Source organism: Canis lupus, chromosome 13, assembly GCF_003254725.2.
Source record: "Canis lupus dingo isolate Sandy chromosome 13, ASM325472v2, whole genome shotgun sequence".
Classification (NCBI taxonomy): Eukaryota; Metazoa; Chordata; class Mammalia; order Carnivora; family Canidae; genus Canis; species Canis lupus.
This window is the reverse complement of record NC_064255.1, coordinates 27449692-27473419: the sequence shown is the minus strand read 5'-3', so window position 1 is coordinate 27473419 and position 23728 is coordinate 27449692. Positions and strand designations below refer to the sequence as shown.

The 23728-nt window shown below is 41.5% G+C and overlaps 1 protein-coding gene across 5 annotated transcripts in view; it reads left to right on the top strand.

Annotated features, from left to right (window-relative positions):
- ASAP1 (ArfGAP with SH3 domain, ankyrin repeat and PH domain 1) overlaps nt 1-23728 on the top strand; it is a 357813-nt gene that overhangs the window by 219660 nt on the left and 114425 nt on the right. For all 5 annotated transcript variants that reach the window (XM_049092734.1, XM_049092733.1, XM_049092730.1 and 2 more), the window contains one exon: nt 6373-6518. In XM_049092734.1, coding sequence (XP_048948691.1) covers nt 6373-6518 — 146 coding nt within the window. The remainder of the gene's footprint in view (nt 1-6372; nt 6519-23728) is intronic.

Genomic DNA, 23728 nt, shown 5'->3' with positions numbered 1-23728 from the left:
GCCCTTAGGAGCATATATTCTGAGGGTTGTCCCTGACTTTGGAGCATTGCTAGAAGCATCTGTCCCCAGCCAGAGGATGCAAGGCTGACTCCACCGCAGTGGCCTCCGATAGGCAGCCTGATGTTGTCATCACTGTTGTCATTGTCATAAACATTTATTGAGCTTATATGCCCTATGCACTTGGCATGCAGTAACTTAATCTCCATAATACCTCTATGAGGTAAATACTATTGTTGTGTCCATTTTTCAGCTGGGGAAGATGAGGCTTAGGAAGGTTAAGTTCCTTGACAAAAACACCACATAGGGTTAGGGATAGAATTTATGATTTGATTCTAGATCTTTCTCACTTTAGGATGTGGGGAAAGTCCCCAGCTCTGAAATCAAAAAAGCCTAAGATTACATTCCCTTATTTAGGAGCTGACTTTGGGCACATTTATGCCTCTAAATAATGAGAATAACAGTACTTACTGGGGCACCTGGGTGGCTCAGTGAAGCAGCTGCCTTCAGCTCAGGTCATGATCATGGGGTCCTGGGATCAAGCACTGCATCAGGCTCCCTGTTCATGCTCATGCTTTCTCTTTCTCTCTCTCTCTCTCTCTCTCTCTCTCAAATAAATTAATAAAATCTTTAAAAAGAAAGAAAAGGAAAGGAAAGAAAGAGAAGGAAAACAGTACTTATTTTCTATACCTGTTAGGTAAGAGTAAATTAAGCAATGGACTTGAGGTGCTTAGTGCAGTGACTGGCATATGCCAAATACTCGACAAACTAGCCATTATCACTATTACTACTGGGATAGTAAATCACTGCTTTGATATTGCTATGGGGCTTAAATGTTGAAATGTATATAAAGGCCCTTTCAAACTGCATGGAACATATTAGGTGATTAGTATATGTTAGTCATCACCCCAAAGAAATACCAGCAGTTGAAATTCTGACTAAGTGGCCCTTTCTGGTTCAGCCGGTAAAACTATAGTATTTTGTTCTTTATTCTTTATTTATTCAGAACTGAAAGGAGTCACCTACCTCTTAGAATTGTCTTACATTCTGCAACAATACCATGAATTCCAGAAATTCCATACAGATATTTGAAAAGCATGAATCTCCATAATGAATGGATCAAATGTCTTTCTTTCCTTATTTTTTTATCCAGTTTCCATCCTCACCTACTTTCCCCAGCACCCACTGTACCAACTTCTCAAAAGTCTGTCAGCACTTAGGTAGACCAAGGATCCTAACACAGAGCTTATCCTTCTCCCTGGAAGGCCCTAATCAGGCCATTTTCTGCCCTATCAGCTGTCCTGTTCAGTCACACACACCTGTATCTGCGACAGTGCACCCCACCAGAGCCCTGTATTTCTCTCTTCCCTAAACCCCTGAATTTACCTTTCATTTCTCTGCTTGCTGCTCTCAGTAATAGCCTCCTCCACTCTCCCACTGCCCGCCCTTGTTCTGTCCTCCACCAGAACCCTGTCTCTCTGCTCTCTCCCTCTGCACCTGGCAAAACCTGCTTGGTAAACCCTTCAATTTGTACAGAAGGATTCATGTGTTTACAGAATTTTGCTAGTGAATGGTTACTGTTAGATTTGTAATATATGTTTAAAAAAAAAAAAAAAAGCACCAGAAACTTAAAACTTATGAGACCTATGTTCCTGTGCTGTTTGATATTAAATACGTTTCTCTGTATTATTACTAATCCCAGCTCTAGAGGTAATAGTGACTGATTTTTGGGGGGAGGCATGTACTGCATGCCAGGCACTGTTCTAAGCACCTTACAGTTAATTCCCATTATTTCTGCCCTCAGCAGGATTATTATTACTGTCTCCAAATCTACATCACTAAACTGTGATTTTTAAAATATATCTGTACTAGGGGCACCTAGTGGCTTAGTTGGTTAAGTATCTGCCTTTGGCTCAGGTCATGATCTCAGGGTCCTAAGATGGAGCCCCGCATCTGGCTCCCTGCTCAGTGGGGAGCCTGCCTCTCCCTCTGCCCCTCCCCCTGCTTGTGCTCTCTCTCTTGCTCTCACTCTCAAATAAATAAAATCTTTTTATAAATACATCTATACTAGGAAATTTCACACGTATGTACATATGTATGATTAACACACTCCTATTTATGCACATAAATACATGTGTTGGCTGGTGGTTCATTTGTGGAATTAGAAAAACATACAGGACCCATGACCTAGCCTCTGCTTACTGATCTAGCCTCGTTTTCTGCCTGTCTCACGTTACATTTCATGTTCTGTCTTCCCGCTAAACCTCATTCTTCCTCACAGGGTTCTGGTGAGGATTAAATACAATATTGTAAAAAGCATTTGGGTCAGAGAAGGTTCCTGACAAATGCCAGAGCTCCCCTCCTGAGGTCTGTCTCTGCCTTAGCCAAGTCTGTCTTATTTTTTGATGAGTCCATCATCTCTGATAGATTAAGAGCTTTTCGTAATACTTTTTAAACTCTGCGCGCAATTCCAAACTCAGGAGAGTGGCTGTGTCTAGGAAGGGAAGGAGAGAAGAGATTGGGATTGGGGTAGAGAGGAAGCATTCCGTAACACTTTATTTCTTAAACTGGTTGGTGGTACATGAGTATTCTGTTAATCTAAAGATTGTGATATATGTCATCTGAAATAATGTAATTCCAAGCAAACAAATAAATATCCTCTCTCCTTATGTTTTACCAGTGACCCTTCTTTGAACACAGTTGAGCAGGCAGCTGAATTCCTTTTTTTTCTGGCTTCCAAAAGCAGAAGAGGGGGTCAGGTCTGCTGGGATTCTCTGGGGTGAGGTGAGGCTCTTTGGCCTCAGACAGAAGATTTCCGGGGTAACTCCAGCTTATGAGGAGATCAAACACATGCATTCTGTCTGTCGTGCTGATATGGCCTTTCTTTTGTGTTTTTCTGAGCCACTTCCCTCAGTTACTTGGGCAGTAACTAGAGCTGCATTTTATCGTTTTTAATATCTCAGCCTGAAATGCTGACATCCACTGTAGGCATCATGAATTTTTGATGCAGTGGTGATCGGAAGGCTGCTGGGCCTCACTTGCTTTTCCAGGAGCACTGTGACACTTGTCTCCATCCGTGCATGGAGACTTCCTTGGGGTTCTCCCCAGTGCGGACTCAGGGTTTGTTTGTTCTATAAGTGCCTATGGCTCCCGGGCAGGTATTGGGAGTGTATTCGAGAATGCAGTTACTTTAGATTTTCTTCGCAATTATTTCAACAATCTAGGATATTTAAGAAGGGAATGCTTCTTAAATTCCTGAAAAGGAAATCAACAAATCCAAGTCAACAAATATTTACTGAGCCCTCCCTTCTTAAGCCCACCTCACAGAAAACTACACACACAGTGGTATTTGTTGGGTGGGGACGAAGAGATGAGCCAGAGGTAATGGTGGCAAATAAAGATCTGAACTTACACAAATATGTGATGTGGTGGAAAGTATTGCAAAAGAGGTTCAGAGAATTACAAGAAGGATCATTGCCGACTAAGGGAAGGCTTTATAAGAGATATTGAGTGAAGTCTTTAGGTATATGATTTTGCTAGACATGATTTTGGTATACTTACTCTTCATTTATTCATTTAGTAATACTATGCATCTCCATTTATTCGTTCAGTACATATTATGTGTCTTCTGTGGGCCTCCATACAAATCCATGCTTCCATGTCCACCACAAAGGAAGTAGGGAGTACAGGCATCTGAAATGCCGTCACATGGAAAGGGATGCATCTCAGCTTCACTCATACTTCCTTGGTCAGTGTGTGTCATGGTCCATGCCTGCTTCCTTGAAGGGTGTAGAGATATGTGGTACTGCCTTCCAGAGCCTGCAAGGATGAAGAACTTGGGTGTCTACGACAAGTGCTAACATCTGCTTATAAGAGTCACAAATCTGATGCACAATTTAACAGAATCACACCGGATACTGTATTGATAGTAGACTGTAGGTGAGCAAGAGCTGCAATAGAGACTTTGTGGGAAGCTTTTGCAGAGGTCAAGACAAGAGATGTGGTTGAATAGGACTGATAGCTAGGACCCCCGGGTGGCTCAGTGATTGAGTGTCTGCCTTTGGCTCAGGTAGTGATCCCGGGGTCCTGGGATCAAGCTCCGTATTAGGTTCCCCATAAGGAGCCTGCTTCTCCCTCTGCCTATGCCTCTGCCTCTCTCTGTGTGCCTCTCATGAATTATTAAATAAAATCTTAAAAAACAAACAGATAGGGCTGATCGCCCTGGGGATAGTGAGAAGTTTTCAGATTTTGGTTCCATTTTAAAGGTAAAGGCAATAGGATTTCCCAGTGGGCTGCATCTGGGGTATGAGAAAGAGAAAAGTATGACCTGGATGGGTTTTAGCCTGAACAACTACAAGAAGATATTTGTCATTAACTGACCGAGATACAACAGTCTGTAGAAAAAGAGAGTAGGAGGCAGGACATTAAGGGTTTGCTTCTAGCATACTGAGATGAGAGTTATTGGGCATCCCAGTGGAGATACTGAATAGCAGTTGATATAGAAGTCTCTATTTCAGGGGTGGGATCTGGGCTGGGGCTATCAGTTTGGGAGTTGTCAGCTGATAGAAGTTACTCAAAGCCATAGACTAGATGAGATCCCAAGAAAGTGAGCATAGATAGAGAAGAAAGAACCAGGGCCCTCCAACCTGATCAGGTCAGGGAGGTAAAGATCCATCACAGACATTAGAAAGGAACAGCCATGAGGTAGGAAGACAGTCAGAAGTATGATATCCTGGGACCCAAGCAGGTGGGAGTGGTTGTTATTTATGGAACACTCACTCTTTTTGAGAAACTTTGGACAGTTTATATCAGCTCATCAGCCCCACAATCATGTAAAACAGCATTAGTCCCATTTTACAGATTGGAAATCTAAAGCTCAGAGTGAGGAAATTTACTAATGCCTCTGATGTGCCAGAGATGTTAAAAAACTAAAAAGATAGCAATAGGTGGTGAAACAAAACTTCAAACATAAATCCACCTGGTCCATCCTGTACAACTTGCACCAAGAGATTGTGAAAAAATGCTGTTTCTCAGACCAGAGCTTAGACAGACTTAAAGGAAATTGAGTTGCAGAGAAAGAAACATGTTAGAACCCATGGATGCTTCTTTTGTGTTTCAAGGTAGATTTTTTTTTCTTTCTTTCTTTTTAAGATTTTATTTATTCTTTATTCATGAGAGACACAGAGAAAGAGAGAGAGGCAGAGACACAGGCAGAGGGAGAAGCAGGCTCCATGCAGGGAGCCCGATGTGGGACTTGACCCGGGGTCTCCAGGATCAGGCCCTGGGCTGAAGATGGCGCTAAACCACTGAGCCACCCGGGGTTCCCGATTTTATTTATTCTTAGAGTGAGTGGGAGGGAGACGGAGAGAGAATCTCAAGCAGAGTCCATATAGAGCATGACCATGAGATCACACCTGAGTCAAAATCAAGAGTTGGATGCTCAGCCAACTGAGCCACCCAAGCATCCCCTAAGATTGATCCTTTTCTTTTTTTTTTTCTTTTCTTTTTTATAAATTTATTTTTTATTGGTGTCCAATTTGCCAACATATAGAATAACACCGGGTGCTCATCCCATCAAGTGCTCCCCTCAGTGCCCGTCACCCAGTCACCTCCACCCCACCCCCGCCCTATCCTTTTCTTTTAAAGATTTTATTTATTTGTGAGAGAGAGCGAGCATACACACGTGTGTGTGTGTGAGCAAGTTGAGGGAGAGGCAGAGAGAGGAGAAACAAACTCCCCATTGAGCGGGAAGCCCAATTTGGGGCTTGATCTCAGAACCCTCCAAGATCATGACCTGAGCTGAAGGCAGACGCTTCACTAACTGAGCCACTCAGGCACCCAAGATTGACTTTTTTATGGAGAATTTTCTCCTTGTTCCCTGATAATCGTAGTTTCTTAATGGAAATACATGTGCTTTAAAATGTGATGGGGGCAGCCCTGGTGGCTCAGTGGTTTAGCGCCGCCTTCAGCCCAGGGTGTGATCCTGGAGACCCGGGATTGAGTCCCACATCAGGCTTCCTGCATGGAGCCTGCTTCTCCCTCTGCCTGTGTCTCTGCCTCTTTCTCTCTCTCTGCCTCTCATGAATAAATAAAATTTTTAAAAATGTGATGGTAATATACCCCTCACCTGTGGGGGTCCATGGATTAACTGGGATATAAGTGAACTGAATGAATGCTATAGAAGGCCAAGGTGAAACCACCTTTAACAGAGTGAAGACATTCAGTGCCTCTCTGACCACCCCTGGACATGGTCAATGAATAATTGATGCAGTTTCTCTTTGCTTTCCTTTTAAGTTTCTTGTGATCAATCAGAGTTCAAAATAACTTGTCACTGTAGCAAATAATAGCTCAGACTCCTCTCTCCTTCTTCTTTAGATCACGTACAAAATGAAGAAAACTATGCACAAGTTCTTGACAAGTTCGGAAGTAATTTTTTAAGTCGAGACAACCCAGATCTGGGCACCGCTTTTGTCAAATTTTCTACTCTTACAAAGGAACTGTCCACGCTGCTGAAAAATCTGGTAAGCCATGGCATAAGTTTCTTAAAATTACAGCCTGACCAAAGTACAATAAGAAGATAAAGGGAACAGTCTAATAATCTTTTTCCTAACCCTCCATCCTGGGGGTTAAAAACAATTAAAATTAAAAAATAAAAAACAAAAAGTCTCAGGTATAGAGTCATGTATAAAAAAAATTGTAAAAAAAAATTAAAATTAAAATTAATTAAAAAATTGTAAAATTCCTAGATCCAGTTGATAGCAGGTTAGATTTATTGAATCAGAGAAAGTGGTTAACCTGAATTCACTTCCACACTCTACCATTGTTTTGGTTTGGGTTTTGTTTTGGATGGCTTTTAGTAACTTTTGCTTTTTATTTTTTATTTTTTTATTTTTTTATTTTCTTTTGCTTTTTAATTAGTAAAATGTGACGATGTCAGACATACACTGGAGATACACATTTCAGGTGTTATGCCTCACTTGTACGAAGACAAGCATGCATTTTGGTCCCTGCTTTAGAAGTAATAAACCTCCCCAGTTCTCATATCCTTTCAACCCCCTGCCAAGGAAAAGATTTTGAGATTTGGGGAATCCATGGTTACAGAAGTTGATGACAAGAAGAATCCCTAAAAATCTGGGACATAAGAGGTGCTGACCCCAGAAAGCAGACACAGCGTTTGGTGTGGGAAAATCTATTTGGCAGGTACTAGTGTCTGGATACCTGCATTCACACCCTGTTCACACTGAGAAGGTTCATTATAGTGCTACCACCCACACTTCCTTGTGCATTCAATTAATCAAGTCTCTCTTCTCCAAAGCCCCAAGTGTTAGAAGTACAGGGAGGTTGAACGGTGTCAATGAAAAACTATGCCATACTTTTCTTCATCTCCTTCCTGAAGAACAGAAGCTGATTCTTCCTCTCCCCCAGTCTCTCAGTATGACACTTTGCATCCTTTAAGAACCCAAACTCAAGATGTCTTGGCCCTGGGTCAGTTACTCACTGATAGGCTCCTGTGCCCTTATAGGAGAATCTTGTTACGGATCGGTGTGATACAGATGGCTAGCTTACAGACGAGTACACAGAATTGGAAAAATGAAAATGACCTTTCTGTAATGTATTAACCTGGAAATTCGACCAATCAGAATATTCTTTTTTTTTTTTCCTATCATACTAGATAAATACTTGAGTATGTCTTTTTTCCTGATGATTTAATTCTAATTTGTGGTTTATGCCATTGAATTAATATCATACAGTGATAGCTAATCCTAAAGTAAAGGCTGAGAATAGAAATAGGTCTCATTTTCAAAAACTTCAGAAAGGGTACTTTTGAAGTTAGGATAAACATGTTCCTACACTTTGGGGTTTATGTGACAAATCCATGATATCCCTGTAAACCTTAGAGTATTTAAATTTCTTATATTCAGAAGAGGGCCCTCACTCTCCTTCCTCTGAGTACTGTGTGTCTTTCTGCTGATGGCATTGCTCAAAGGCTATGTGGTGGGAAGAAAGGAAGTGAAACAGGACTCTGACTATTCACTTGGGTAATAACTGGTAACAGACTTGCTCAGGGAGGAAGTTCTGTTTTCCCCCAAAGTAGGTGTTTTCACAGGGATATCTTGCTTACCTTTAGTTTCCAGGACACCAAATGTATTTGGCTTCAGTCGAGATTCATCACTTGCACGTTTCCTGGACCAGTCCATTCCTACACTTCCCTCCACTGTGGGCCCCTTCCCCCAATGTGTGTTGGCCCCACGAGGCAATGGTCACTCAGGCAGCATTCGTTGTATTTGCTTACCTAGTAATATATTTGCTTATCACCGTACAGAAACCACTGATGTTTATTGAACACTTTGATGGACCTGGCAACGTGCATGTATAGATTTCTTATTCAGCATCTTACAACAATCTTGTGGTCACTATACCTTCAATCCAGATGAAAAAAATAAGGCACATTATTATTTAACTTGTTCAGATACACTGTTAGTAAGCAGATGTGTACTCAAACATTCTGTCTCTGAGTCCATTGTCTCTACCACCCTACTCCATTATACTGCCTCTGTCACTCTACCTTGGTGGCTGTCACCTTGGTAGTTGTGTTTCTCTAAGTAGAAATGCTGATCTAGGTGGTCCCCTACACATACTCCAAGCTGCAGGCCTTCTTCCTTGTCTACTCTCCTTTAAGTCTAAGAAAAATCAAATAGAAATTGCTAGAAGGCCCAATTCATTTAATTAAAAACAAAAACATTTTTCCCTTTGAAGATCGTGGTGGCATTCCTGATGAGGAAACAGGTAGAAGAATCTTCCTGTACTAGAGTTGGTTACTAAGGGAACGCTATTCTGATTGAATAAAAAGCCAGTCCCAGGAGTTTAAACCTGACAACAGTTTCAACAGCTTGCTGCCTCCGTTTTCATGTTCTGCCAGGAAAGAAGAGAGCAGAGCAGACACGAGGATGGGGCCAAGCCTTAGAGCAGAAGGCTCAGGAGGGAGAGGCTTCCAGGTCAGCTTGCAGTACCTCCAGGCCCTAGATGAGGAGTTGGGGGGGAAGCGTCCCAGAGCTTGTAGAGCTCTCAGTATTTCTCAGGAGATTCCTGAAAATCCTGTTCTCTTAAGCTAGTGGGGTCTGGAAACATGAAGCAATAGTGGATATAGTTGGAATTTAGACAGTAAGATGGAAGAAGGTGCTTGGCTATTTTTAGACTTTCTAAATGGTATCCTCAATCTAACCAGCAAATACCAAATGTCTGTTGTGTTCCAGGGTCTGTGGTACATATGAGAAAATGTCATTTTTCTAACTAAGATAGTCCATATGATGATTATTTCATTAGTTTTAATTGAAACATTACTTAAAATAGAGAAGGAAAAGGTAGGTTTGGGGGTCAGGTCTTGCTTCCTACTTTTGACTAACTGTAGAAAAAGTAGAAACATCCATCGTGTTGTTTATAAGTAACTCGTATTGTGAGTGTGTCATGTTGAGGACTATGTAAAGGGTTGGTCCTGAGAAATATGACCCACTAAGTCAGTGATTATAGCGATCTCATCACCACGTAGAAAGTTTGTTTTTGTTTCCTATCTTTCAGTGATTGTAGAAGGTAGGATGATCAGGTGGGAAGTTCTGTGAAAACTCCCAAGTGCTGCACAGATGTTGGCGTCAATGTCAGACAGGGCTGAGGCTGTATTTCCTCGTCCCACTTCCAACTGGTGGGTGGAAGTTGGATCTCCCTGAGACTGGAAGCGCAGGTCCCCTTACAGCCTCAGGCGAATGGTTGAACACCAGTGCTAGTTTCCTCACCTGTTACCTGGTAGCATTGGGACTTCAGTGAGATCATAGGATTCAGTCTCCAAACACAGTACGTGGTATGTGGAATTTGCTTAACAAATATGAACTTTTATGTTATTTATAATTATATATTATTTGTAATTATTTTATTATTACGTCGTCTTCAATCTTCATGGCAGCTCCCTAGGGAATGGCAGGTATGGATAGTCCTATCACATTCTGCAGATAAGTGCATCAAATCTCAAAAAAATAATATGCCTGGGAAATAGTAGAGTGGGGGCTTGAGTTCAGGTTCCTTGACCTGCACTGGTTCAGCGATGCTGCCCCCCAGCATTTACAGAGCAACAGCATTGCCTTTGTAGATTGTGGATGCTAATCGCTCACCTGGCTTAACTAGAACCTATACGAGTTGCCATCAACCCCTGCTTGTGTTTAGCTTGCAGAATTCTGGCTTGTCTATTTTTTCCCTTTCATTTCCCTCATCAGTGAGTTATAATAGATTGGAAAAAGAGAGAGTATTAGCCAGTGGTTCACAAACTTATGGTCTTAGGACCCCAATCTTCAAAATGATCAAGGGCAGGCAGCCCTGGTGGCTCAACGGTTTAGTACCACCTTCAGCCCAGGGCTGGATCCTGGAGACCCGGGATCAAGTCCCACGTCAGCCTCCCTGCATGGATCCTGCTTATCCCTCGGCCTGTGTCTCTGCCCCTCTCTCTCTCTCTCTCTCTCTCTCTCTCTCATGAATAAATAAATAAATAAAATCTTTTAAAAAAATTATCAAGGGCACTGAAGAGTTCTTGTTAATGTGGACCATTTCTATCTATACTTAGTGTATTATAATTTAAAATTGAGGTATGTTAAAGTCACTTAATTCTTTTTGTTGCAGTAAGCAGTTTGGTTGAGGTAGACAAAAAAAATACAGCCTCACACGAGTCTATATATTGAGAAGAGAGAGGAGTATTTTAAGAATTCAGGTGATTATCACTGTTCTTTGATACTGTGTCGAAACTTGACAAGTGTTAATTTCTTTATAGTTAGTTTCTTTACAGCAATGTGAATCTGAAACCCTATGTGTGATAGGCTCACTTTATTCATTTTTGAGAAAATATTTGCCAGATTCCCACATCTCAGTACCAGTTTGTCAGTCATTCTTTCAAGGAAAAAAATAATGTCCCCTTAGAAAGCTGACAGACAAGGAGCACCTGGGGGGCTCAGTCTGTTAAGAATCTGACTCTTGGGGGCAGCCCCGGTGGCGCAGCAATTTGGCGCCGCCTGCAGCCTGGGGTGTGATCCTGGGGACCTGGGATCGAGTCCCACATCGGGCTCCCTGCATGGAGCCTGCTTCTCCCTCTCTCTCTGCCTGTGTCTCTGCCTCTTTCTCTCTGTGTCTATGAATCAATAAATAAAATATTAAAAAAAAAAAAAAAAGAATCTGACTCTTGGTTTTGGCTCAGGTTATGATCTTAGGATCCTAAGGTCAGGCTCTACACTAACCACAGAGCCTGCATAAGATTCTCCTTCTCCCCCCTGCCCCCACTTGCATATACTATTTCACTTTCTTCCTCTTTCTCTCCCTAAAAAAAGAAAAAGGGAGGGAAAAAAAGCTGACCGACAAAATTAGCTATTTTAGCTTGCAACTGAAAATATTGCCTAAGTGCTTTTTCTCAAGATAATCATCATATTTTGGTGTGCCCGAGAGTGCTTTGTGCATACTTCCTATTATATCAAACAGAAGAAAGATATACTCAGGGATTGATATGTAAACAAGTCAGTAATTTTTGCCATTTCATCATGGACATTTTTAAATGAAAATAGCCTCTTTTTTTTTCCTCCTACAAGAGCGAGACCATGAGAATACAATGACGTAGGTTGGTGTCAAGCAGTGCCTTGGTTCATATCAGGACACCAGTGATTTCACCTCCATTACTTTCGTCCTGTCAGTGCTAATATCTAATGGTGGAAAAGTCAGATAAAATCTCTTAGTATTAAAAAAAAAAAAAATCTCTTAGTATTATTATGAAAGTACTTCTGACCTTGGGGCACCCTAGGGGCCTATGGACCACCCACTTAAAGTCCACGGGCAAAAGAAATCAAAGGCTTTGCTGTGATTCTGGCCCTGGCTTTGAGCGGATTAACGTGACCTAACTTACAGACATGAATGTCCTCATTGGGAGAATGAGAAAAATACCTTCCTTATGCTGTGCTTGTGTGAGGATCATCATTCCACACACATTGAGAAATTGTGTAAGCTGCAGAGACCTTGAGTCACACACAGTGGGCTGTTACCACATTAACAGACTCCATTAATATTAATACTGCTGGGACATTAATAGCCACTGCAGGAGAACTTTATTTATGTATTTATTTTTCTTATTATAAAAAGAACACTTGCCTGATGGGAAAAATTTAGAATCCAAAGAGAAAATTGCAGTGTCTTTTTTATATTTCTCCTTCCCAGAGATAACCAGTCATTGATATTTGGGGTTTGTTTATCTTTCTATTCCACTATTCTATACCTTCCCCCACTCCAAATAGATGAAATCATATGTTGTAAGGAACTTTAGTTTTCACTTAGTGTTGGCAGTAGAGCATTTGCACTTCCCCTATTTGGGACAAATTACAGATTTTGAAACTTGAGAGGATGTAACTTTCTGAAGAACCCCCTGTAATGGATTCATCATCCTGAGCAGTTCAGCCCCTGTCCCATGGCAATGTCATTCCGCCCCTGCGGTAACAGCCAGAGCTGGGACATCTACTTGACGGCAGCCCCGGTACTAGGGCAGAGGGAGGACCCAGGACTTACTGTCCAGTAGGACTACCCATATATGTGTATAAAGGTCTTGTGTCTTTTGCTTCCTGTGTGCTTTTGACACCTTAAAGTGAAAATAACAAATTCCATAAAAGGGTGACTTTCATCAAGATAACATTGCCATTGGGCAGCCCCGGTGGCTCAGTGGTTTAGCACTGCCTTCGGTCCAGGGTGTGATCTGGAGACCTGCAATCAAGTCCCACATTGGGCTCCCTGCATGGAGCCTGTTTCTCCCTCTGCCTGTGTCTCTGCCCCTCTCTCTCTCTCTCTCTCTCTTTCTCTCTTTCTTTCTCTCTCTGTGTGTCTATCATGAATAAATGATAAATAAAATCTTTAAAAAAAAAGATAACATCGCCATTTGTATATTTTTCTGATTAGAGGCTGGAGGAGGGGTCTGGGGTAAGATTATATAAACGGGTAGCCTGAGGGAGTTCCTTTGTGTTGATAGAAGAATTCTCTTAACTTGGTGGTGATGTGGTTATCCCGACCTATGTATGTGGTAAAATGTCACAGAACCACATACAAACGTACCACAAAATGAGTGCATGCAAAGCTGGTGAAATTCAAGTCAGGTCTGTAGCCTAGTTGATCATTTCATACCAGTGTTGCTTCCTGGGTTTGGAAAATGTCCTGTGGAAGCTGTTGACTTTGTAAAGTATAAGATATTGCCCTAGGGGAAAGCTGGGTGAGGACACAAGGGACCTCTCTGTCCTCTTCTTGTGACTTTTTGTGAGTTTGTAAACTTTCCAAAATGGAAAGTTTATGTAAAAGTATATAAATCGTCCAATTCTAGTCAGAGAGACAGACATTTTATCTTGAATGATAAAAGCTGTTGTTATATGGAAATTCCAACGTAAAACAAATGTGCCCTGCAAAAAACCCAAGACCTCACTTCTCTGCTGTGCCCTCAGATCTGTAATCCCACTTCCTTTGCACTTCAGCAGGTTTTCTAAACCACTCTTTCTCTGTGTTTTCAGTTGCTCTCTTTAACTACAGAGAGAAGTCCTTTTTGTGAAAATAAATAAATAAATAAACAAAACAAACTAATAAAGTCCTTTTTGGGTCACTGTTCCCTAAACATTGAAGCCAGCCTTTGTCACATGTGAATACAGCTAGGGAATGCTGCCTCTTAGTGGCGAGAAGCCAGAGAAATATGGACATGATCGATTTTGTTGATGATTTTAATACATGTGTGGCCGGCTTTTAAGTGTACAGGCTTTTATGCGAAGTGCCTATCCTAGCATTTGGCTCACAGTATATGCTTAGTAGATAGTAGCTTTTTTTTTTTTTTAATGATTAGAAATATTTCTTTAGTTGATTGACCAGTCTCTATGAATTCATCCTTCCTCTAGTGAAAGATGCCTTCGTAGTCAGAGCCAGCTCCAGACATAACACATTACTTGTTTCTGGATTCCAGACCATTTCTTGTTTCCATGCCTTTGTACCTTCCATTCCTTCTATTTTTAATGTCATTTAGTAGTTAACGTGTTAATGATAAAGATTTTCTTTACAATGCAGCTTCCTTGTTAAAAAGGGGAAAAAAGAAAAGAAAGGGTGATCTTTTAGAGTTTTAGTTGTTTCTAAGTATTTTTTGTTATTCATTTGGTTAAATACACAGAACCAAAATTATATTGTCTTTTTTTTTTTTTTCATTTTTAAGTCATTGCAAAGAAAGCAGTAAAGTTATTGCTTCCTAAATAGTGCTAGGTTGGCTCTCCTGCCAGCATCAGGCCATCATTCCCTGTGATCCAGAGAAAGAAATTAAGAACTCAACAGAGGATTGCATCCGCTTAATCACCAAAGCACAAAATGGGTTGGGAAAGGAATAAGTGGTAGATTGAAATAGATTCTCAGTGGGTAAGGAAAACTATTTGAACCATACCCCAAGACCCCCAGGGTAGCAGCAGTTGTAGAAAATATATGTAAGACCTCTTTTAAAAGGAGGTGCCTAGAAGGATTGTGGTCCAGCCAGGACTATCCATGCCTTCTCTTCCCTGAGCCTTTGGATAATTCTGGAGCTTGCATAAGAGCCTCGGTCACCTTTAACAGTTAGAGGGCAGTTATTACTTCAGAGCTGTTTAAGCAAAGGAAAGATTTCTCCAGCTGCATAGCATTTCCTGTCTGCAATGTCTGACTGCAGGGTATGTGGTCAAGTTAAGGATTTATTTTTAATTTTTCTTTTCTTCTTCCCCCTCAAATGAGAATAGCTAAGAAACATGCAGGTTGGATCTGAATTTATAGCTAACAAATTATGTCTCAAGTCGCCTTTGAAATACTGAAAAATGTAGAGAGCATGAGTATGTTCAACAGGCAATTGGCAGCCCCTGGATTATAGAATACGTCCTAACGACCTTATCTTTTTGCAGAATGGTAATCGTAATTGGAAAGGTTTAGCATTTGATCTGCCAGACATTCCCCTCCTGTCCTGACATGCTTCACTGGTAGTGGATATTGTGAGACCTTTCATGAAATGAAGTCTATCCACGTGGATAAGTGGGAGGTTTTCTTTTCCTCTTCTCTTATAAAAAGTTGTACATGTTTACTTATAAAATTGTAAGAAATATGGGAAAATTTCAATAAAATAAAAATGATTGTATAATCCTAGCTTTTGTTAATACTAATAATATACTGTCCTTTGGAATATACTGTTTTATAGATTTATACACAGAGAAACTGATAAAATTCAGAATTTTACAGATTCTAGAGTGGTGGCAGGGTGCACATGCCACATATTGTATAACATCCCTCCTCTGACCCCCTGTGACATTTCGGGCAGTTGCTCATAGTTAAACACAATCTGTTTTCTGCAACAAAACTTGTGAATATTTACCTGAAGTGAGATGAGGACTCTGAAGAGTCTCACCTCAATTCAGGCCAGTTTACTACCACGTGAATTCAAATTAGATCAGGTTTTGCTGCCAAATGAGTTTTAGAAAAAACAAACTTGGGGCACCTGGGTGGCTCAGTCAGTTAAGCATCCAATTCTTGGTTTGGGGTCAGGTCATAGTCTGGGGGTCATGAGTTCCAGCGCCACATTTCGGGGAGTCTGCTTGAGTTTCTCTCTCTCTCTCTCTCTCTCTCTCTCTTTCTCTTTCCTTGTCCTCTGCCTCTCCCCACTCATGCACATGCTCTCACTCTAAAATAAATCTTTAAATAAAGTTTTTTAAATGAATAAAACTTATATGCATGCTTTGCAAACTTTATTTAAAGCCTGTTAGCTCTATAGGACTATACAAATAAAATTTCAAAATCACTCTAACAGACTACATAGTATACTTCATTGTATAACTAAGCTATAATCAATTCCCAGTATAGAATTCGAATTTTACATTCATTAGTACAGGGGCACCTTGTCATAAATACATCCAATATACAGAAATCCTATGGTATCCCTATGCCCAACTTAAAAATGGTTTATTTTTCTTTTGGATTTTTTTTTCTTTTTAAGGATTAACATTATAAACAATGTCAATAGGAAGCTCAGATAAGAATTGAGGGGCTCCTGGGTGGCTCAGTGGTTGAGTATCTGCCTTTGGTTCAGGTTGTGATCCCAAGGTCCTGGGATTGTATCCCGCATCAGGCTCCCTGCATGGAGCCTGCTTCTCCTTCTGCCTGTGTCTCTGCCTCTCCCTCTGTGTCTCTCATGAATAAATAAATAAAATCTTAAAAAAAAAAAAAAAAAAACAGGATTGAATTTCCATCTTGTAACTTTTATATTCAATGAATAACATTTTTCATTTAAAATGTATGTGTTTGTGGTTGTCGGGTGTCATTCCACTTGAAACAGACTCAGAACAGCATCTCGATGCGAGCAGAGACTTAGGTTTTAGAGCTGTGGTTCTATGAGAAAGGAATGAAAAGAAGGGAGAAGGAAATGGGGGGGAAGGAGAAAGAAACTGGTCGCTTGTTAGAGAAGGTTTCCTTAGCCCTGGGAGAGGACTGAACCTGGAGGAAGCCTCAGATGGGCACTCAGATGGGGAATGCCTGGGATGTCCCTAACATTTGCATATCAGTATCTCAAAGATTGAGCTGGTCTCACCCTCAGAGACCTTCAGGCTAGTAAAGTTTTCCTTATTCTTATAGTTAAATGTTATGTATATAAATAATAATAATAGTGTATTTAGAGCGTGCTTACTTCAGGCACTGTGTTAATTAAGTACTTTATGTGGCTAGGATGTGGCTCCACATGGTCAGGGGGTCTTTCCTCCTCGGGTCCCACGTCTGCCGAGAGGGATCTGCTCCCCACGCTGCAGTCATGCAGAGACCGAGGCACCTGGAGGCTGCCCTGTGACCACAGGGTGTGCCATGGCACAGGAGAGACTACAGAATCATGTGAAGGCCCAACACCGCTTCCCCCGTACTAGTTCATCCCCTTAAACTGTGTTCTCAGCCCCGCTGGCAGGGGACAGGAAACAGAAGGGAGCAAACAGTATTTGGTGACGGTGTCTGTGTCAGCCTCATTGCTCCTGACAGCAGCCCTACCGGGTAGCAGCCACACTCACCCTTATCGACCAGTAGAGAAAACAGAGGCACAGAGGACTAGGGTAGGCATCGCAGCTAGCATTCACACTGAGGTGATCTACTCCAGAGCCCGTGCACTCGACTGACTCAAGAATGTGGGCATCCTTTTATGGGCCTAATAGAAGGTTCACTTTTAATTTATTTAAGTAAAAAGTATTGATTTAAAGGACAGCAAGGGAGACTGTGGCCCAGGTGCTGTAGGAGTAAGGCAGACGCTGTTTTGAGATAACTACCAGCCTTCTGTGCTCGTGATCTTGGTCCCAGAAGCCCCTAGAGCTCCTTTTCCAGGCCCAAATCTGGAGGCCATTGTGAAAAGCAAATGCAGATATTTTCCTTTGTTCAGAGAATTCCGCCAAACTCAGCTTCACACACCTTTGATCGCTGCCACCCTTCCTTGTTGCCCATTTCCCATCCTAGGCCTCACCTCTTACCTTGATCCTGCCATTCCGTCCACCTGGCAGAGATTACCTGTTCTCTCTTGAACTGGATTTAGATTCCTCTGCAGGATGTTGCCTCCTGAGTTTCTCCTCACCTCCGCTTCCCGTAGCTTTCGGATGAGATGACCCACTCCAGACCCAGAGTTTTGGGCAGGTACCGCCACCCAGCTAGAGCACCTTCTTCTGGGCTGATGTCAGCACCAGGGACACAGATTAGTGAGTGGAGTGTGGCTGGTGGCATATACAAGTCAGGTGGACCTTTTAAGCTACGTACACCTTATGCAGCCATGCGTGGTGACCGTGCTAGGCCTAGTGCATCTGGCTCCCTCTGCCTGGGAACACGAATATCAGAATCTGAGGTGCCTTTCCCTCTGAGTTTTTCCCCGAAATTCTAACTCCATGCCACCTTTTTTGGTAATTGTTCCGGATTGAAAAGTACTACATATTGCTCTTGGGAATTTGCAGTGCCCTTTTGTGAATTAAAGGCTTGGAGACCTCCTATTATCAAAGAGATCTGTACAGTTCCATTTTTTTTAACCTATTTGACCACAGATATTCCTGTATAAGAAACATTAACTTCCCATGGAACCCCTTTGAGGCATGCTGATTTAGATGTTTTCTGGATCAGGTGATCCTCTTTCATGTGTTGTGTTTGTTTTAATTCTATCCCATTTTATATCTGCTCTTCTGGAATTTATTTCTTGTTTACATTTCAATATGTAATTTCTGGTTATTTAAGGTGGTTGCTTCTTTACACTTTGCTTCTTTCAGATTATGTCCTTTGGTGCCTTTTGGTACCTTTAGGTGAACCATGAAGAAACAGGCTGCTGATCCAGCCTTGAACTAGTAGCTTACATCTTCTGCTAGATATGAATAGGCCTTTTTATTGACTGGTTGCCCGGATGTGTTAAGCCATTGAAAGTTCTGAGGGCTAGCAGAAAGGCACGACTCTGAAGTCAGATAAAACTGAGTTCACGTTTCTGTTCCACCATTTCTCAAGCTGGGTCCCAATCATTTATTCAGTTACTCACTCATTTATTCACCTAGAAAATAAGAGTATCAAGAAAGGCTTCCCAGAAGAGACACCTTGAACTAAACCATAAATAATTAATAGATGTTTATAAAACTGTTCTCTTAGGCTTGCAGATGGGCTTTTCCTTAACTAGAAGCATTAAAGAGCATTAAGCATTGGTTGATACATTTGATAGTTAGAGAATGAGATAAAAGTCTATATTCCAGTGGTTTTGTTGTTTTGTTTTGTTTTTGCTCGTTTTAAAAGATTTTATTTATTTAGAGAGAGCATGAGTGGGGGTAGGAACAGAAGGAGAGAGAATCTGAAGCAGACTCCTGCTTGCTCTTGCTCGGAGCCTGAGGTGGGGCTCATTCTCTAGACCCCGGGATCATGACCTGAGCCAAAATCAAGAATTGGCTCAACCATCTGAGCTGCCCATGTGCCCCTGTTGTGTTTTGTTGTTTCATTGTTTTGTTTTCTTTTAAGTAAAGACTTTCTAAATTGTCTTGACTTAGCCAGCGTTTACTAAATATCCACCCTGTTCCGAGCACTGTGCTGATCTTAGCTGTCACTTTCTGTTTAAGAGACTGTTTACACAGACTATATTTTAATAGTTTACACTAAAGCAGTACTTCATTTTATAGAAAAAGATGAACATGGGGATGCGCCCAGGTATTGTACACTTCCTATTTTTTGCTGCCTGCAAATAAAGAAAGTGTGTGTGTGTATGTGTGTGTCCTGGCAGCAGTTGGCATCACAGGCATAATATCCAAAAAAGATTCTTTCTCTGCAAGGCTGGCCTAGAAATATATCAACTGGTAGTGAATATTACAGCCACCATTGAAGCAAATTATTTGGATTGGTATTTTCAATGAGGATCAAGCTTTGCACGTGACAGTATCATAGCCAGTGAGGTTTATCTGAGGTGCGATTATTGCTAATTGAAGCATTTTCAGTGAGGATCAAATGTAGCACCAGATACAGAGCAAGCAGACAGAGTAGGGCGGTCCAGTCAAAGGGAGCAGCCCTTCTCTGCTTCCCTGCTCTCCCAACTTGGTTAAATGAAGACAGTGTCTTACAATGAAGCATTGCTGTGTCCTCCTGTTATGACATGTGGTGAGGCCTGAGTGCTTGCACTCATTTATTTTATATTTTTCAGTGTGTTAGGAAGGTGCTAAGTAAAAGTTTATTGTTGTCAAACATACAGTGTGTGATAAAGATGTTCGGTGAAGGCAAGGAAAATGGAATTTGATGTCACCTACAGTATGGTTTTGTTCTAGTTTAACCATAGCAAATTGCAGATGACATGCATGGAAATGAAATTAAAGGTCTGAAAGTTGATGGTGAACCAGTCAATCGATCGTTTCAAGCACAACAGAGAAATCCTTAGGGTCGAAATGTCTTTTTTTTTCAGCAAAGGCCTAGCTGCCTGGGCCTTTTTTCCTTTTGCTTTCCCATTTATTTTGGGCTTAAAAGTCTTAGCTACTCCCCTTTTCTTATAATTATCCTCAAATGGAATCAGATGCTGCACATAATGCAAGGGATAATAGTGCTTTCATTTTCATTCTTGATGTAGGAGATCTAACCTTTCATTTGCTTAAATTGAATTAGACAAAATATAATTGCATTATTTTACATTAAGGAATTCCCATATTCCTCACACCTACCCATTTTTCTCCATGAAACTTCCAGTAGAACTGTATTTTTTGCTTTAATTCAGTCTTGTCAGTTCCTGATGCCTGTAGCATAGTGGTATAATTTGAGCCCCCCTTTGTTATAGGTCTTCCTCCCCTACACCCAGAGCAGTCACTCCTGTGTATTTCCTGTGGTGATTACACCTTAGACTGCGCCTCCATTCTGTTTTCATGGTAATTATGCCTTAGACCTTGGACAACTGATTTCCATATTTTGACTGTAGATCTTACCTTCTCTAAAAGAACTTTGGTTTTCCTTCTACTTTGGACAGCCCTTAGTGTGAAGCAGTGGTACCATCATGCCTAGAAAGCTGTTTTCAGCGTGGTTGTTGGGTGCCCCTTCAGAGTGTCTGATTAATTCGAATTGAGATTTCATTTCTAACAAGTTCTGGGTGATGCAAACACCCAGTGGTTGGAAGACCAGACTTGGTAAGGGAAGGATGGTCATTCTGGACAGAGATACAGAATTCTAGTGTTGCAGAGAAGAAGCTGTCATTTTTCCTGCCAAATTCACTTCCTAATTCATTAGTTTTATTTTTATACCTACCCCCTGGCTTCTATGTTGTATTAAGAAGTCAAAAAACAAGTTAAATGAGAAATCGACTGCTGGTTGATTATATCGCCCTCTTGTGTTTCTGTGTCGTATTTCTTTATAATATTCTAAATACAAAAATACCAGTTCATTGTTGAAAAGCTTAGAACATACAGGGAGGGATCCCTGGGTGGCGCAGTGGTTTAGCGCCTGCCTTTGGCCCAGGGCGCGATCCTGGAGACCCGGGATCGAATCCCACGTCGGGCTCCCGGTGCATGGAGCCTGCTTTTCCCTCTGCCTGTGTCTCTGCCTCTCTCTCTCTCTCTCTCTCTCTGTGACTATCATAAATAAATAAAAAAAAAAAAAAAAAAATTAAAGAACATACAGGGAAAAAAAACACTGAAATAAAAATCACAGTAGCCTTACAATCCACTGTGTATGTGTTGAGATAGAGCTATCTGTATCTTCTAACCTTTTCCTTATTATAAATCTTTTTTTGTACGTGTGTTTATTTCCGTAACTTCTTAACCACATTGGTTTCATACTATAGTGCTATTTTATAACCTGATTTTTCATTTATTTATATATTTTGAAAATTTTTTCTGGTTTTGTAAAGCCCTGTAGCCTCAGACCTTTGCTTAGTTGGAAGCATACAGCCTCTTAAAGCATAGTTACTGTGGTTGAGATGAGGTTAGGAGCCTAGAGCCTCTCCCATGGTTAGTGACTGTCCCTCAGCAGGTCTGCAGAATCCCTCAGTGGTATCCACGACCCCGTTTCCAACAGCTCCATAGAATGTCCATCATTTATTCGCGCCAGGATTTATTTACCCAGTCTCCTACTTTCAACATCTCCATTATTGCCATGTTCTCACTGTTGAGAACAAGAGTCGAGGGCATCATTTGAAATTTCTACATGTGCTGTGACAATGGATTATTTCAGTGTCAGCCTTCATTACTATGTGAATTCAGTTCATGTATTTATATTTCTCCTTCCTTCACTATAGTTTGAGTCAGTCAGAAAATGGGAAGAAACTACCTGGAACCCAAGACCCTGGTAGTCCCATCTGTTCTTGCTCTGGTTAAAGAAGCTTACTTTTCTTGAGATATTTCAGACCTTTTCAAAAGGGTCTGTTTATATTGTGCCAGAAGTTTTATAGTAGACATTACAGACAATATAAAAAGATCTATATAAACTGACCCTTCTAACTCTTCTGCATCACTACAGAATTGTGTAGTTACTGTTTTTGTTACTTTGTTGGTGGTAGGGGGACAGTGCCATATCCTGCTTGTGAGACAGTGTGAGTATCTCTCTCTGGCTGCTCTCATTCAGTTGGTCTGGATTTTTTTCTAGTGCATTCAGTAGTATCTCAGTAACTCATTTTAAGCTACAGGAGTACTATAACCAGAAGGTATATTAGAGACCTTGTAGACCTCTTGTTTTATCAGTGGCAGAAACAAGAAGTGACTAGCCTATACCCACAGAGCCAGGTGGAGGCAGGTTCAAGTCTAGAACACCCTTCTTCCCCAGTTGTCAAACAAAGCCTGGTAGCTGCTGGATGGAAGGTACCCTTGGTCTGATCTATCACCCCCAGCCATACTCTCGAAGCAATCTTCTGCTCTTCTCCTAAATGTGTCCCTATGTCCCCACCTTCTAATCTGGAAGTACAGAGTGCTCCTGGAAGACCAAAATGGGTTCAGATTCTGTAACACTTCCGAGCCTTGGAATAGCTTTCCCAGGCATGGAGAGGAATTCATTTGTTCAGCCATTTATTCAGTCAAAAACATTTTATTTAATGTGTCTGTGCTGGGACAGCTCAGCTGTTTAGCGCCACCTTTGGCCCAGGGCGTGATCCTGGAGACCCGTGATGGAGTCCCACATTAGGCTCCCTGCAAGGAACCTGCTTCTCCCTCTGCCTGTGTACTCTGCCTCTCTCTGTGTCTCTCGTGAATAAATAAATAAAAATAAAAATATATAGTGTGCCTGTGCTGTCCTAGGGGTTTGATGTAACATAGTGGTAGGCAAAACAGCCATAGCTCCTACCTTCAAGAGGCTTTGCTCTAGACACTAAAGAAACAATCAAGTGCCCGTAAAATGCACTGTTCTCTGAACGTGAGCCTATTCTGCCTAATTGAGACTAAAGGGAAATCAGGGAGGAGAGAGATGTGTAGAATGGGCTCAAGACCTCACTGAAGAGGAGGCATGGAGACTAGAGTAGGAGACTCTTTGTCCGTAGCCAAAGGAAGAGTGGTCCAGGCTAAGGGTAAAGCATGTGCATAGGGGGAGAGAGCTTAACTGATCAAGAACCAAAAGAAGGGTGACATGATGGGCAGTGGGAATGGGTAGAGGGGCTTCAGACAGGTTGCCAGGGCCAGACTCCGCCTGGAGGTTGGATTTGAGTCTGGGTCCATAGGAAACCATTGATGGGTTCTGAGGAGTAGAATGATATGATCTGATAGTCACTTTAAAAGATCACTTGAATAGTAGGACTCAAAAAATGAGAATGGAGGGGATCCCTGGGTGGCTCAGCGGTTTAGCGCCTGCCTTTGGCCTAGGGTGTGATCCTGGAGTCCCGGGATCGAGTCCCACATCGGGCTCCCCGCATGGAGCCTGCTTCTCCCTCCTCCTGTGTCTCTGCCTCTCTCTCTCTCTCTGTGTCTATCTCTATCATAAATAAATAAATCTTAAAAACAAAAAAGAAATGAGAATGGAGTCAGTAAAAATGTTAATTAAAAACCTAATCATCTGCATATTTGCTGTTTGACCTTGGGCAAGTTATTTAACCTCTCCGAGCCTGTTTCCTTGTTAATTGGGTGAGACCAAAAATCATCTTACTGAATTGTTGTGAGCAAAAACTTTAGGTAACATATGTTAAACACAGTACCATCTGTCACTTTAATAAATCTAATTCAGGCTGCTTTGCCTGGATTAGAGCATGGTATATAATAGGATG